This window comes from Pipistrellus hanaki, assembly GCF_964339955.1.
Source record: "Pipistrellus hanaki genome assembly, chromosome: 7".
Taxonomy (NCBI): domain Eukaryota; kingdom Metazoa; phylum Chordata; class Mammalia; order Chiroptera; family Vespertilionidae; genus Pipistrellus; species Pipistrellus hanaki.
Window position 1 is genome coordinate 3,978,554 of NC_140509.1, and position 14,927 is coordinate 3,993,480.

The window sequence follows — 14,927 nt, forward strand, 5'->3', positions numbered from 1 at the left end:
TGGTCCCGGTGATATTTCAAGTACACACTTGGCACTGTACATAGTTATTACAATACTATTGACTATGCTATACTTTACAACCCTGTGATTATTTTGTGACTACCAATCTGTAGTTCATTTTTATTATTATTAAATATATTTTTATTGATTTCAGAAAGGAAGGAAAGGGGGAGGGAGAAACATCAATGGTGAGAGCGAATCATTGATTGGCTGCCTTCTGCTCACCTGCTACTGGGGATAGAGCCCAGAACCCGGCCATGTGTCCTTGACAAGAATCAAATATTTCAGTCCACAGGCCAATGCTCTATCCTCTGAGCCAAACCAGCTAGGGCCCAATCTGTAATTCTTAATCTCTTCACCTTTTTCACCCAGACCCCCAACCCCAACCCCAACCTCTCTGGCAATCACCACCTGGGTCTCTGTGTCTATGAGTCTATTTCTATTTTATTTATTCATTTACTTTGCTCTTTAGATTCCACATACACTGAGTGGCCAGATTATTATGATCTCTAAACATATAATAATCTGGCCACTCAGTATATATATTAGAGGCCCAGTGCATGAATTTGTGCATGGGTGGGGTCCGGCCAGCCTGGCCAGGGGGAGGAGACATGGGCAGTTGGCCTGTCTGCCTGCTGGTCAAACTCTTGGTCGAGGGGACAATGTGCATATTAGCCTTTTATTATATAGAATATATACTTAGTGGCCAGATTGTTATGTGTTCAGAGATCATAATAATCTGGCCACTCAGTGTATAAGTGAAATGATATAATATTTGTCTTTGTCTGACTTATTTGACTTAGCATAATACCCTCTAGGTCCATCCATGCTGTCATAGATGGCAAGATTTCTTTATTTTTTATGGCCAAGTTTATGTACCAAACTTTTTTATTCACTTGTTTATTGATGGGCACTTGAGTGGCTTTTATACCTTGGCTATTGTAAATAATGCTGCAATGAACATAGGGGTGCATATATTTTTTATAATTAGTGCTTTGGATAATAAAATGCAATTTTAAATTATTCTTTAAACTACCACTGCAGATAACCACAAGAAATGTTCAGGCCTGAAAACATGTTCACTCATTAATCACCAATTTCTAACTGGTTGGCTCTCTCTATATAAAAGCATAAGCAACTGAACAACTGAACAACAGGTTGCTATGACGTACACTGACCACCAAGGGGCAGACACTCAGTGCAGGAACTGCCCCTGTGGTCAGTGTGCTAACATAGCCATTTAACCTCCGGCAGTCCTTTCCCTGACTGGCAAGCCCGATCACTCTGATCGGAACTGGATGAGATGGCTCCAATCAGCCTGATTTCTGGCCATTCCAAGGGACCCCACCATGCACAAATTCACACACCGAGCCTCTAGTCTGCTAATAAAAGAATTTTGTCATCATAAAAAAATATTTTTGATCTTAATCAATGTGACTTGCCAAAAACATTTGAAACATCAGTTTGGTTCCTGGAGACAGGAGGGGCCACTGTACCTGGGCCAGGTAATTCCACCTGCTGACACACCTCTACCCACCAGGCTGGAAGAGAGGCTGCACATCCTGTGGCCATGGCACTGAACATCAATAACCAAAGAGCCAGGAAGGAGGACCATTGAATTGTTCTCTCTGCCCACGTTTATCACAGCACCCCACCCCACGATGCTCTAGTCTCCCTCCAGGAGCAAAGCATGTTCCTTCCATTCTGCAGGGGCTTCCAGCCTCCGCCCAGGTAGGAAGGATACAGATAACGTGTTTAATTGGATAAAAGCTCTGGAGTCACGTAAAGGCTTTAATGTGCTTCTCTTGGACAGTGCAGCAGGTGGGGCAGGGGGGACAAAAGAAAAATGCATTGGGGGCCTTGAGTACATGCAGCTGGAAGCCCTTAGGACAGACTCCCAGGTCACAGCCACGGCCTCCAGGGAGGTCACAGGAGATGCCTGGCTGACTGCATCAGAGTAACTGGGACGCTGATCTCAGAGGGAGCAGGTTCTCAGGCAGCTGGGAAATCTGGGCGAGGACAACAAGCAGGCATTTCAGAAGAAACACAGCCGATCCCACTCAAAGCACCCGCAGGAGTCAGCGCAGGAGCCCTGTAGGAGAGAGAGTGGTCAGCACCCGCACCTGAGGACACACCCTGTTGCCTCCTCTCAGGCCCTCAGCATCAGGTAAAGCTGAGGTCCCACATGCAGTCATCACCTCCCCCAGAGTCTGTCGAGGTGAAATCAGCTAAAGAGCACACACTTTGGCTCACACAGACAGCTGTTACCCCGTGGGGGATATGAGATTTCATCTGTTTAGTAAATTTAGTGAAACTAACCCTCCATCCACCACTAGGAGTCAGTTGTAAGTGCCCACAGGCAGGAGCCACCAGCATGTGGCACAAAGCGGGCATCATCCCGGTGCCTACCACCCAAGACGTGGCTCTGGCTTCACAGAAAGATTCACCAAAGTTAAGCCCTGGTTCTGGAAGACAAGCCCAGAGCTTCCTTCAGAAACTGGGCGAGCTTCTCCCCAAATCCTTGGTCTCTGGAAGGGACACGCCATGAACTGCGGCCTTTGTGACCAGATACACTCACCTCCCACCCCTCCCTCTTTTTCCTGTCCCAGCACCCCCGCCATCCTCCACTCCCCCATTAAGTCAGAGCAAGACAGCACCTGGGGGAGGCCCACGAGATCCCACCAAAGGAGTTTACACAGAGACAGGTCTCATCACACAGCCAGTCCCTCTCCCGCCCACAGACAATGAGAGAAGCAACTCAATTGGAAATCTATGTCCTCCGCACCCATCAGCCACACGGCCTTACCCCTAAGCTGCAATCCCCCGAATGAGTGGCCTGTCACCAGGAGGAAGGGAAGCCAATGCGCTGACCTTAAAGAAGCAGCTTCTGGAAAGGGGCCAGCGAGACAGGATGAGCTCTCAGCCCAGGGCACTCGCCATAGCACGCCTGTGGCAGGGCTGCCTTTCAACCCGTGAACTCCAGTCCAAAGCCTCGCCCGGCTGTCCGTCCTCTCCCACCACCAGCCCTGCTGTCCGTCCTCTCCCACCACCAGCCCGGCTGTCCGTCCGTCCTCTCCCACCACCAGCCCGGCTGTCCATCCTGTCTCACCACCAGCCCGTCCGTCTGTCCTCTGCCACCTCCAGCCCGGCTGTCCGTCCTCTCCCACCACCAGCCCGGCTGTCCGTCCGTCCTCTCCCACCACCAGCCCGGCTGTCCATCCTGTCTCACCACCAGCCCGTCCGTCTGTCCTCTGCCACCTCCAGCCCGGCTGTCCGTCCTCTCCCACCACCAGCCCGGCTGTCCGTCCTCTCCCACCACCAGCCCGGCTGTCCGTCCTCTCCCAACACCAGCCCAGCTGTCCATCCTCTCCCAGCCTGGCTGTCCGTCCTCTCCCACCACCAGCCCGGCTGTCCGTCCTCTCCTACCACCAGCCCCGGCTCCTGCCTTCAAGGTCCGGAGGTGAGTTACACCTAGATGCAGAGGCCCCTCAACAGAGGGTCCAGGGCACAGCCCATCTTCCCGTTTCCCAGGTGCTTACCCTTCTGCTTCCTGTGACGGACGACAAGGCCCAGCCCCAAGAAGATCAGCCCCAGCACGAAGCCCCCGACGCCACTTAGCATCTTGCTCTGGGCGGACCCAGACTGCGCCCCTGGGGAGCAGAGCCTGGGTGTCAGCTTCTGTCCCCAAAGCCACAGGGGCCCTTTGGAGCCTCCACCCCGGGGTGGGACCAGCCAGTAAGCCCTGGGCACCGTGGTGACAGGGGGAAGTGGGTCCTGCTCCTTCACACACATCCTAACCTTGGACCCCAAACCCCGTCACCAGCTGCCACAGTCAGCCCCCCGGAGCTCCCAGGCTGGGTACTGGGCACAGTGTAGAGTGATCTCCTTAGTGTCTAGAAACACAATGAGATCAGGAATCTTCTGATGCCCCTGCCACGGATCAAGAGGGCCTAGCGTCCTGTGATGTCCACTCAGCAGTGGCATCAGGGATAGGGATGTGATGGGATGGCCAGGGCCCCTGTTTGCCCTCTGTCTGTGGGGCCCAGGGTGCAGGGAAGAAAGTGCCCCTTACGCCACTCCACTGTGATGGGGCTCCGGAGGGCGGGGTGCTCCACGCGGCAGGTGTAGACGTCTCCGCGCTGGGGGGTCGTTTCCAGCATCACCAGGACCTGGTAGGTCCAGTCCCCGTTCCTGATGACGGGGGTGGACACGACGCCGGCAGTCTCCTCCTGGTCGTTCCGGAACCACCGGACTCGGACGTGGGCTGGATAGAAGTCCGTCACCGAGCAGACCAGCATGTTGTGGTGGTTCAGGGCCTCTGTCCTGGCCGGGGAGATGGTCACTGTGGGCTCCGCTGGGAGGGGGGGTAACAGACAGGAAAAGAGGGAGTGAGATGTGACAGGGAGGGGCCTCCCTGAACCAGCGGGAAAGATGCCTGGATTCCGAGTCCGGGATGAGGACCGGAGCTGGGCCATTGATTAGCTGAGTAAACACATGAGTCAGTTAACTTTTCAGGGTCAAGAGCTAACCAAAGTCATTTTATGGGAGTTATTCTATTAACAATTAATAAAAATGAAGCCCTTGAAATGTTTAAGTTGCTAGGTTATACAGGCCACTAGTCACTATGTTTTTAAATAAAGATGAAAAGCCTGGGCTTCCTTTCCCTCCACCTTGACAGGGACCCTGGGATCCGCTCCAGGGACTCCCACCAGGGCAGCGACCCTGTTTCCTGTTGGTCCCGCAGCTCCGCACAGTGGAGGGAATGCATCAGTGTGAGTCTCAGGGGCCTGAGACCCTCAGCACTGGTCACGGCTCCAGGGACAGTGACAGGGACTGGGGATTAGGAACGTTACGGACAGTTCTGTGTCCAACAGAGCAGGAAGCAGTGAGCATCACTTCCTCCCTCCGCAGCAACATTCTCAAAGAGGCTCTTCCCTGCCATTCTCAGCGGAAACACGGACAGGATTTAAGGGCAGGAGTAGTTCTCATTTGTCACCATCAACAAAGCCCTCTCAGCTGTTAGCCTAACCCAGCTCAGAAGCCATTCTGTGGCAAACTCCCATTAGGTTGTGTACTACTAAATAATAAACTTCGTGTCCACTCCATATATGCCACCTATGTTTTACCCATTTACTGATTCACTTATTCATTCATTCAACAAATATATATTCCACAAGCACTAGGAAAAGAAAGGTAAACAGCTGACCAAGGTCCCTGCCCATATAGAACTTGCAATCTAGTAAAATAAATGTTATTTCCAAAGTTTGTAATTTTTTGAAGGAAAAGAGAACCTTGAAAACAGGTCACACTGATAAACATTACATTTGCCCACGTCTCAGTTCCTTTCTCTTCTCAGATAGCCGTCTGTGGTCACACACTCTGGACCTCTCCTCCCTATTTGCACATCTTATCCTTTATCTCTGCAGCCATTTTCCTGCATCTCCCATTTTCGGATAGTATGAAGCTATATGCTAAATAGTTCATGTGTGCACTTTAACTATGTTTTCATTAATTTTTATAGAGAGAGAGAGGAATGGAGAAGAAAAGGGAGAGAGAGAGAGAGAGAGAGAGAGAGAGAGAGAGAGAGAGAGAGAGAGAGAGATCAGTTGGCTTCTGCATGCACAGACTGAGCATGTGCCCTGCCTGGGAATCAAACCTTCCAGTGCATGGGACAGTGCTCAACCACTGAGCCACACCAGCCAGTTTCACTTAGACTCTTGTCAGGTTCTCCTTCCTGGGACTGACTAAAAGCATGGTCAGCTAGCTGGATTTACAAAAGCTGTCAGCTTACTAGTAGGCAGATTTGGAGGGGGAAAAATCAGGGCAAGAGTTCAAAAGAAAAATGTTAGAATAACTTTTATGAAAATAGACCTGAGATAGCAAAAATATAAGCACTTGGTGGCATTAGGATGTGGACATGAAGGTGAGAGAGTGCAAAGTCAGCAAAAGTTATGTGAACGTGTGCAGATAACACTGGAGCCAGACTAGGGATTCACTAGTGAACTTTCCTTCCCACCAGCACTGAAAAAGGCAGGAACAGACTCATTTTGCTGCTTCTGAGGCTGTGCTCCCATTGCTTTAATGAGGTTGTGCTCCCATTGTATACGTGTAGTATTCACATGCAATACGGAACACAACGACTGCTATGTAGTGCATAGCTGAGCTAATTAATTCAAGTGATTATTATGTACCAATATTAGCATATTGAAGTGGTCATGCTAACTCCTAACACACAAGTAGTTGTGAAGTTAAATAGCATTACACAGAGGGTGTTTGGTAAGGTAACTGTCAAGAAATAGATGCTCATTAAATGGATATAATTAACAATATCTGCTCCTGAATGGATGGTGATTCTGGGGGAGAGGAGGCAGGGTCTAAGTAAAAAAAAAACAAAAAAAAAAAACAAACAAACAAAAAAAAACTTATTCAATCATTTAATATCATCACTTTATTTACTTTAAAACTTCAGTTTTATTGCATCATTTGCTGAGTTTTCTAAAAGATTAAAATTCTGCCTTATGAACCACTGAAGTTGTTTTTATTTTTAGCAAACATCTTTTTCTCAGACTTTGCGTTCACAAATTCTAAATTAAGATCCAAGTCATGAAGAGTTTACCGTATTAAGCAAAATAGCACAAATTAATTAAAAGTCCGTTTTTAAGGCTATACTTGCCCATCTGTTTTCTATTGCGCCTCAGTTGGTGGCAGCTGAGAATTTATTCATTAATTTCACAAAGGCTGAGTGAGCTCACTGCACCAGGGAATGTATACATAAAGGCTCAGAAACATACCTGGCAGTCGCTGCTAAAAGAGGTACGGGACTGGTGACAGACAGTTAGGAAAACAGAATTCACATGAATAATAATTTCAGACCAAAGAGGCAAAACAATAAAAAGCTTCTACACAACTAAAGGAACCATCAACAAACAAGAAAGCCCACTGCATGGGAGAGCATATTTACCAATGTTATCTCTGATAACAGTTTAATCTCCAGAATTTATAGGGACCTCAAACAACTTAACAAATGGAAGATAAACAATCTAATTTAAAAAAAAAAAAAAAAGGGCAGTAAACCTAAATGGACACTTTTAAAAAGAGGACATACAGACGACCAGGAAGCATATGAAAACATGCTCAAAGTCACTAATCATCTGAGAGATGCAAATCAAAATGACAATCAGGTACTACCTCACACCTGTCAGAATGGCTATCATCAACAAATCAACAAACAGCAAGTGCTGGTGAGGATGCGGAGAAAAAGGAACCCTCATGCACTGCTGCTGGGAATGCAGACTGGTGCAGCCACTGTGGAGAACAGTATGGAGTTTCCGAAAAAAAAAAAAAAAAAAAAAAAAAAAAACCTCAAAATGGAACTCCCATTTGATCCCACTTCTAGGAATATATCCCAAGAAATCCGAAACACCAATCAGAAAGGGTATATGCACCCCTCTTAATATGGTCATAGCAGCACAATTTACGATAGCTAAGATTTGGAAACAGCCTAAGTGCCCATCAGCAGATGAGTGGATTAGAAAACTGTGGCACATCTACACAATGGAATACTACGCTGTGGTAAAAAAAAAAAAAAAAAAAAGAGAGAGAGAGAAAAGAAGGAATTCTTATCGTTCACAACAGCATGGACATGGAGAGCATTATGCTAAGCAAAATAAGCCAGTCAGAGAAAGATAAATATCATATGATCTCACTCATTTGTGGAATATAATGAACAACACAAACTGATGAACAAAAATAGAGAAGCATCGAACAGACCATCAAACTTCAGAGGGAAGGTGGGGTTGGGTTAGGGTTAGAGTTAGTGTTGGGGTGGGGGAGGGCAGCTAAGGAGAGTCAATGGGGGGAAAGGAAACATATGTAGTATTGTATGAAATACTTTAAACCACTGGTTCTCAACCTGTGGGTTGTGACCTCTTTGGGCATCAAACGACCTTTCACAGGGGTCTCCTAAGACCATCGGAAAACACAGATATTTACATTACGATCCATAACAGTAGCAAAATTCAGTTATGAAGTAGCAACAAAAATAATTTTATGGTTTGGGGTCACCAAAACATGAGGAACTGTATTAAAGGGTTGTGGCATTAGGAATGCTTTAAATAATAAAGAATTAAAAAAAGAAGAAGAACCAAAACACTCCATCATGACTGTGATATAGTGCACATGTGTGAAGGGCCTTGGAGGCAGTTGGAGCTCTGAATTTCCCAGGAGGGTTAAGCTGGAGATGGTCCTGCTACAAGCTCACAGCAGCATGGGAGCAGGGACGAGGGGCACAGGGACACAGGGGAAAGGAACACAGGGCACAGGGACACTGGGCACAGAGACATGGGAACACAGAGTTAATTCCTGCAAAGTGAGGGACAAGGAGCCAAACCCACCTGACTGTGAGGTGGGAGGTGCAGAAACAGTGGAAAGAGGAGCAGATGCCTGGGCCCACTCCCATGCCTGATGGGCTCCCCGGGAACTGGACTGGCTAAGGGATCTGTGCAGGTGCCATCCCCCAGGCCAGAGGAGTCCTACCACCTCACCACCCTCCCCCCCACCCACATCCTACTCTGGTCTTCCCCCATTCCCACCCTGAATCCCCCCCCTTTCCCCTCATTCCCCCCCTCAGTCCCCCTTTCCCCTCATTCCCCCCTCAGTCCCCCTTTCCCCTCATTCCCCCCTCAGCCCCCCTTTCCCCTCATTCCCCCCTCAGTCCCCCTTTCCCCTCATTCCCCCCTCAGTGCTCCTTTCCCCTCATTCCCCGCTCAGTCCCCCTTTCCCCTCATTCCCCCCTCAGCCCCCTTTCCCCTAATTCCCCCCCTCAGTCCCCCTTTCCACTCATTCCCCCCTCAGTCCCCCTTTCCCCTCATTCCCCCCTCAGTCCCCCTTTCCCCTCATTCCCCCCTCAGTCCCCCTTTCCCCTCATTCCCCCCTCAGTCCCCCTTTCCCCTCATTCCCCCCTCATCCCCCTTTCCCCTCATTCCCCGCTCAGTCCCCTTTCCCCTCATTCCCCCCTCATCCCCCTTTCCCCTCATTCCCCCCTCAGCCCCCCTTTCCCCTCATTCCCCCCTCAGCCCCCCTTTCCCCTCATTCCCCCCTCAGTCCCCCTTTCCCCTCATTCCCCCCTCAGCCCCCCTTTCCCCTCATTCCCCCCTCAGTCCCCCTTTCCCCTCATTCCCCCCTCAGTCCCCCTTTCCCCTCATTCCCCCCTCAGCCCCCCTTTCCCCTCATTCCCCCCTCAGTCCCCCTTTCCCCTCATTCCCCCCTCAGTCCCCCTTTCCCCTCATTCCCCCCTCAGTGCTCCTTTCCCCTCATTCCCCGCTCAGTCCCCCTTTCCCCTCATTCCCCCCTCAGTCCCCCTTTCCCCTCATTCCCCCCTCAGTCCCCCTTTCCCCCCATTCCCCCCTCAGTCCCCCTTTCCCCTCATTCCCCCCTCAGCCCCCCTTTCCCCTCATTCCCCCCTCAGTCCCCCTTTCCCCTCATTCCCCCCTCAGTCCCCCTTTCCCCTCATTCCCCCCTCAGTCCCCCTTTCCCCTCATTCCCCCCTCAGTCCCCCTTTCCCCTCATTCCCCCCTCAGTCCCCCTTTCCCCTCATTCCCCCCTCAGTGCTCCTTTCCCCTCATTCCCCGCTCAGTCCCCCTTTCCCCTCATTCCCCCCTCAGCCCCCCTTTCCCCTCATTCCCCCCTCAGTCCCCCTTTCCCCTCATTCCCCCCTCAGTCCCCCTTTCCCCTCATTCCCCCCTCAGTGCTCCTTTCCCCTCATTCCCCGCTCAGTCCCCCTTTCCCCTCATTCCCCCCTCAGCCCCCCTTTCCCCTCATTCCCCCCTCAGTCCCCCTTTCCCCTCATTCCCCCCTCAGTCCCCCTTTCCCCCCATTCCCCCCTCAGTCCCCCTTTCCCCTCATTCCCCCCTCAGCCCCCCTTTCCCCTCATTCCCCCCTCAGTCCCCCTTTCCCCTCATTCCCCCCTCAGTCCCCCTTTCCCCTCATTCCCCCCTCAGTCCCCCTCTCCCCTCATTCCCCCCTCAGTCCCCCTTTCCCCTCATTCCCCCCTCAGCCCCCCTTTCCCCTCATTCCCCCCTCAGTCCCCCTTTCCCCTCATTCCCCCCTCAGTCCCCCTTTCCCCTCATTCCCCCCTCAGTCCCCCTTTCCCCTCATTCCCCCCTCAGTGCTCCTTTCCCCTCATTCCCCACTCAGTCCCCCTTTCCCCTCATTCCCCCCTCAGTCCCCCTTTCCCCTCATTCCCCCCTCAGTCCCCCTTTCCCCCCATTCCCCCCTCAGTCCCCCTTTCCCCTCATTCCCCCCTCAGCCCCCCTTTCCCCTCATTCCCCCCTCAGTCCCCCTTTCCCCTCATTCCCCCCTCAGTCCCCCTTTCCCCTCATTCCCCCCTCAGTCCCCCTTTCCCCTCATTCCCCCCTCAGTCCCCCTTTCCCCTCATTCCCCCCTCAGTGCTCCTTTCCCCTCATTCCCCCCTCAGCCCCCCTTTCCCCTCATTCCCCCCTCAGTCCCCTTTCCCCTCATTCCCCGCTCAGTCCCCTTTCCCCTCATTCCCCCCTCATCCCCCTTTCCCCTCATTCCCCCCTCAGCCGCCCTTTCCCCTCATTCCCCCCTCAGTGCTCCTTTTCCCCTCATTCCCCCCTCAGTCCCCTTTCCCCTCATTCCCCGCTCAGTCCCCTTTCCCCTCATTCCCCCCTCATCCCCCTTTCCCCTCATTCCCCCCTCAGCCGCCCTTTCCCCTCATTCCCCCCTCAGTGCTCCCTTTCCCCTCATTCCCCCCTCAGCCCCCCTTTCCCCTCATTCCCCCCTCAGTCCCCTTTTCCCCTCATTCCCCCCTCAGTGCTCCTTTCCCCTCATTCCCCCCTCAGTGCTCCTTTCCCCTCATTCCCCGCTCAGCCCCCCTTTCCCCCCATTCCCCCCTCAGCCCCCCTTTCCCCTCATTCCCCCCTCAGTCCCCCTTTCCCCTCATTCCCCCCTCAGCCCCCCTTTCCCCTCATTCCCCCCTCAGCCCCCCTTTCCCCTCATTCCCCCCTCAGCCCCCCTTTCCCCTCATTCCCCCCTCAGTCCCCCTTTCCCCTCATTCCCCGCTCAGTCCCCTTTCCCCTCATTCCCCCCTCATCCCCCTTTCCCCTCATTCCCCCCTCAGCCGCCCTTTCCCCTCATTCCCCCCTCAGCCCCCCTTTCCCCTCATTCCCCCCTCAGTGCTCCTTTCCCCTCATTCCCCCCTCAGCCCCCTTTCCCCTCATTCCCCCCTCAGTCCCCCTTTCCCCCCATTCCCCCCTCAGTGCTCCTTTCCCCTCATTCCCCGCTCAGCCCCCCTTTCCCCTCATTCCCCCCTCAGCCCCCCTTTCCCCTCATTCCCCCCTCAGCCCCCCTTTCCCCTCATTCCCCCCTCAGCCCCCCTTTCCCCTCATTCCCCCCTCAGCCCCCCTTTCCCCTCATTCCCCACTCAGTCCTCCTTTCCCCTCATTCCCCCCTCATCCCCCTTTCCCCTCATTCCCCCCTCAGTCCCCCTTTCCCCCCATTCCCAGGCATGGTCCCCCTCAGTCCTCACCCTGATCCCGCCTCCTCCTCTGACTCCCTGTCCCTTCAGTGCGGGGAGCTCGGGTCCCAGAAGCCCCCTCCTGGGCAGGTGACTGGTCAGGCTGAGGAGGCGGGCGGGCTCACCTCGCTGGTGCAAGATCCTGGCCTCATCCATCGGGTAGTTGTGTTTGCACACGGTGTCCAGCTCGGCCCGCTTCCGCTCCAGGAGGTCCTTCTGGCTGTTCCAGTACGGGGCTGTGTGCCGCCCCAGCGGGGTCAGCGCGCGGTACTCGCCCACGTCGCTGTCGAAGCGCACGTATTCCTCCTTGTTGTAGAAGTATCCCTCCTGGAACCGCACTCTCTCTGTCCCATTGGTGTAGTAGCAGTGGAACTTATACAGATAAAAGAAGTCCCCTGCAGGGAGCCACCATCAGGCCTCTGCCCAGCCAGCCCTGACCTTCTCAGCTGAGACCTCAGCCCCGCCCCACAGGCGCCCCCATCCGCCCGCCCCGGGGCCTCAGGAACTGCCCCCTGCGGGGAGGGGACAGGGAATGAGCCTCTGGGGTGCCCTGGGCCCTGCGTCCCCCTGAGTAAGACACCCGCTGGGAGGGCCTTGTGATCTCCCATCCAGGCCGCCTCAGAGCGGTCAGGACGCCCCTGCGAGGCCCCCTTTCCCATGGAATCCAGAACCTCAGAGACCAGCGTCCCCACAGGCTGAGTCTGGGGAACAAGGACAGAAAGCCCGACCCAGCGTCCTCCTCCCACTGGCTCGCTCTCCCCCCTCCTCCCTGGCACAGAGCGCCCCCCTCCCCCACTCGGTGAGATTCAAGGGTTCCCTGACCCCACTCCTACCCCCCTCCCCCAACACACACACACCCAGAAAGGGAGGCTCATCGCGGAAGGGGCACAGGCTCCCAGTTAGACCACCTGGGTCCCACGCGGCTGTGCCAGTGGCCAGCGTGGCGGGCTGCCCACAGCACCCAGAGCACAAAGGTAACTGTAGGGACCAGGACACCTACACTGGGCGGCAGGAGCACTGACAGTGCTTACATGGAGACAGAACCCTGTCTGAAATACATGGCTTCCCAGCATGCCGTCACCTCTTCATTCTCCCCTTCTCCTCAGGCCAGTCCACCTTCAACTCAACACTCAATCCCCCCTCCCTGTGGGGCCCTAAGTCCCTGGGAGGACCCTGAGCCCCAGCCCCTGGCTCCAGCTCAGCTGCCTGCAGATGCCAGGGTTTGCTGGGAGCCCCTTCCCCCCTCAGGCTCAGGGAGGGGAGCCCTTTCCCCAAAACCTGCCCCACAGGCCTGCCCCACACCTTCCCCAGCCAGAGCCCCTTAGTCTTCAGTCCACACAAGGTCCTGGGGACAAGCCCTGCTGTCTCTTCTTTGGAGAAACTTTTTCTTCAAAAATAACCCTTTTCCTGTCACTGGCAGTGGCCAGTCTCCGCCCTCCATTGTGTCAGCCCAGGCTGGAGCCCCCGAGGTGGCATGTCCTCGCCTTGTCCCAGAAGGCGGACATGAGAAGGCAGCAGCTCCCTTTCCCGAAGAGGAAAAGCGTGATCACAGACTGTTCTCAGGTCAGAGCCACCCCACGCCCAGCCCAGGTCCCTCGGAGCCCACCCGGGCTGGCGGTGGGCAGCTGCCCTGCACTCACCTGGGGAGTCTCTGCCCTCAGCCACTGGGGCCCTCAGCGCCACCAGCCACAGCATCACAGCTGCTGCCCAGGGGCCTCCGGGGGCCCGCAGAGCTGGCTTCCCAGACATGATGGAGCACAAAGGAAGAAGTAAGGGGAGAGAGCCCGGCTCCACCTGATGGCTGATGGAGCCGCTTCAGAGAATAAAACCTGAGAGAGCAGCCACTCAAGGTCAGACTGGGGAGTCCCAGGGAAGGAGCCAATCAGCACTGGAGCTGGCCCGCCTCATCTGTCTCTGGGCAGATGCCTTCTCTGGAGGTGCTTCAGCCAGAGCCTGGAACCCTGCTCCATGGGATTGCTCTGGAGGAACATGGGAAGACTGTCTCTGTTATAGAAGGTGAATGCCTTAGGGGTTCAGAGAACCGAGAGAGAAAGGGGATTCAAGAGTGGACATCTTTGTGATATTCGGTTAAACCTATTGTCCTTACACTTGAGGTGTTTAGGAGGGAAGGAAGTGGGGACCATGTACCAGGGAGACAAAATCATTGTCACCGAGATGCTCCCTTCATTATCTGAAACACTCCGGAGCCTGGAGCCTGCTGGGAGGAGCAGGGCCCTGAGAGGAATGGCCTTGAGCTGCAGGGCCACCTCAAATGCCCTTTATGAGACAATAAGTTACTCAACCTCCTTCAGCCTCAGGCTTCTCTTTGGAAATGTGGGTTATATTTCTTGCATTTTACATCTGCACCTTCACACACACACACTCACAGCACTGTGACTGCTCTAAGAGTGCAACACGTTCCGCTCTGCTGCACGTGTAGCTGGTGGGACTGTCACACACAAAACACACGCACTCCTGCTGGCCAGTGAGGCTTCCTCAGGGGAGAATTACTGCATTTGTGCTCTTTGAATGCAAGTATCTGAAAATTAAGTTGATTTTTCTTTTTTGTTTGTTTGCTTGATGTAGCCTATTGCAGCTCTTAACACTCTCCATGTGAGATTTTCTGAGCTGCCATTGGGGCAGGCCACAAGAGCTGGGTTTAATGGCCGTGGGAGTACCTGGGGCTAAGGAAAGGTGAGAATAAATACCGCTGCTCCCTCACTTCTCCAGTGGGATATTCTGAGGGGGTCCTACATTGAAGTTGATTTTTCCCTTCTGAGCTCTTCTGCTGCTTCAGTCCTCCCTGGACCATGAAGCAGGTCCATCTGATGTCAGCAAAGACACAACCACAGACATTCACACCAGCAGGACACGGGCGCCTGAGCTCCAGGTCAGAGAGCAAAGACGTGACGAAGCACCTGGGGCCTGACAGTGTGACTGCGGGAGCAGGTGTTCACACTCAGCTCATGCTGTGCGGCCCCTGAGCATCACACCCCACAGGCAGAACCACTGATGTGGTTTTAATCAATGAGTTATTTCCCAGGCTCCCCGCGCCCATGCCTAGGGGTAGTACTGCATGGTTATAGAGCAATTAAGACAATGCCTGGAAAATATTTTTTTTATTAAATTATTATTTTTGTAATTATACCAATGCCCCCCCCCCCCGTAAATACCCTCACTCCCCAGAGTTTTGCGTCCATTGGTTGTACTTATATGCATGTATACAAGTCCTTCGGTTGACCTCTTATCTCCCCCAGATCTCCCCAACCTCCCCGCTGTAATTTGACAGTCTGCTTGTTGCTTTACTGTCTCTATATCTATCTTTTGGTTCTTCAGTTTATAATATTCTTTATCATCCATAAATAAGTGAGGTCATGTGGTGTCTCTCTTT

The 14,927-nt window shown here is 53.4% G+C and overlaps 1 protein-coding gene across 2 annotated transcripts; it reads right to left on the reverse strand.

Moving 5' to 3' along the window:
• Positions 1 to 1,778: 1,778 nt before the first annotated feature.
• LOC311626196 (HLA class II histocompatibility antigen, DQ beta 1 chain-like) lies at positions 1,779 to 13,358 on the reverse strand. 2 transcript variants are annotated; one of them, XM_084891252.1, is made up of 5 exons: positions 13,177 to 13,358; positions 11,662 to 11,931; positions 4,073 to 4,354; positions 3,540 to 3,650; positions 1,779 to 2,092 (listed from the first exon to the last, which is right to left on the reverse strand). In XM_084891252.1, exons 1-5 carry the CDS (start codon positions 13,283 to 13,285, stop codon positions 2,079 to 2,081), a joined length of 786 nt encoding a protein of 261 aa, XP_084747378.1. In that variant the 5' UTR covers positions 13,286 to 13,358; the 3' UTR covers positions 1,779 to 2,078. The 2 variants fall into 2 exon arrangements, with proteins under 2 accessions (XP_084747378.1, XP_084747379.1); XM_084891253.1 differs by lacking the exon at positions 3,540 to 3,650.
• Positions 13,359 to 14,927: the final 1,569 nt, after the last annotated feature.

What these genes read in the sequence shown, in the direction of transcription:
- LOC311626196 (XM_084891252.1), bottom strand. Translation starts at nt 13,285, where the DNA reads ATGTCTGGGAAGCCAGCTCTGCGGGCCCCCGGAGGCCCCTGGGCAGCA. An exon ending in TGAGGGCAGAGACTCCCCAG is followed by an intron (nt 11,932 to 13,176) that starts GTGAGTGCAGGG and finishes GGCTCCCTGCAG; the next exon opens with GGGACTTCTTTTATCTGTAT. An exon ending in CAGGATCTTGCACCAGCGAG is followed by an intron (nt 4,355 to 11,661) that starts GTGAGCCCGCCC and finishes CCCCCCTCCCAG; the next exon opens with CGGAGCCCACAGTGACCATC.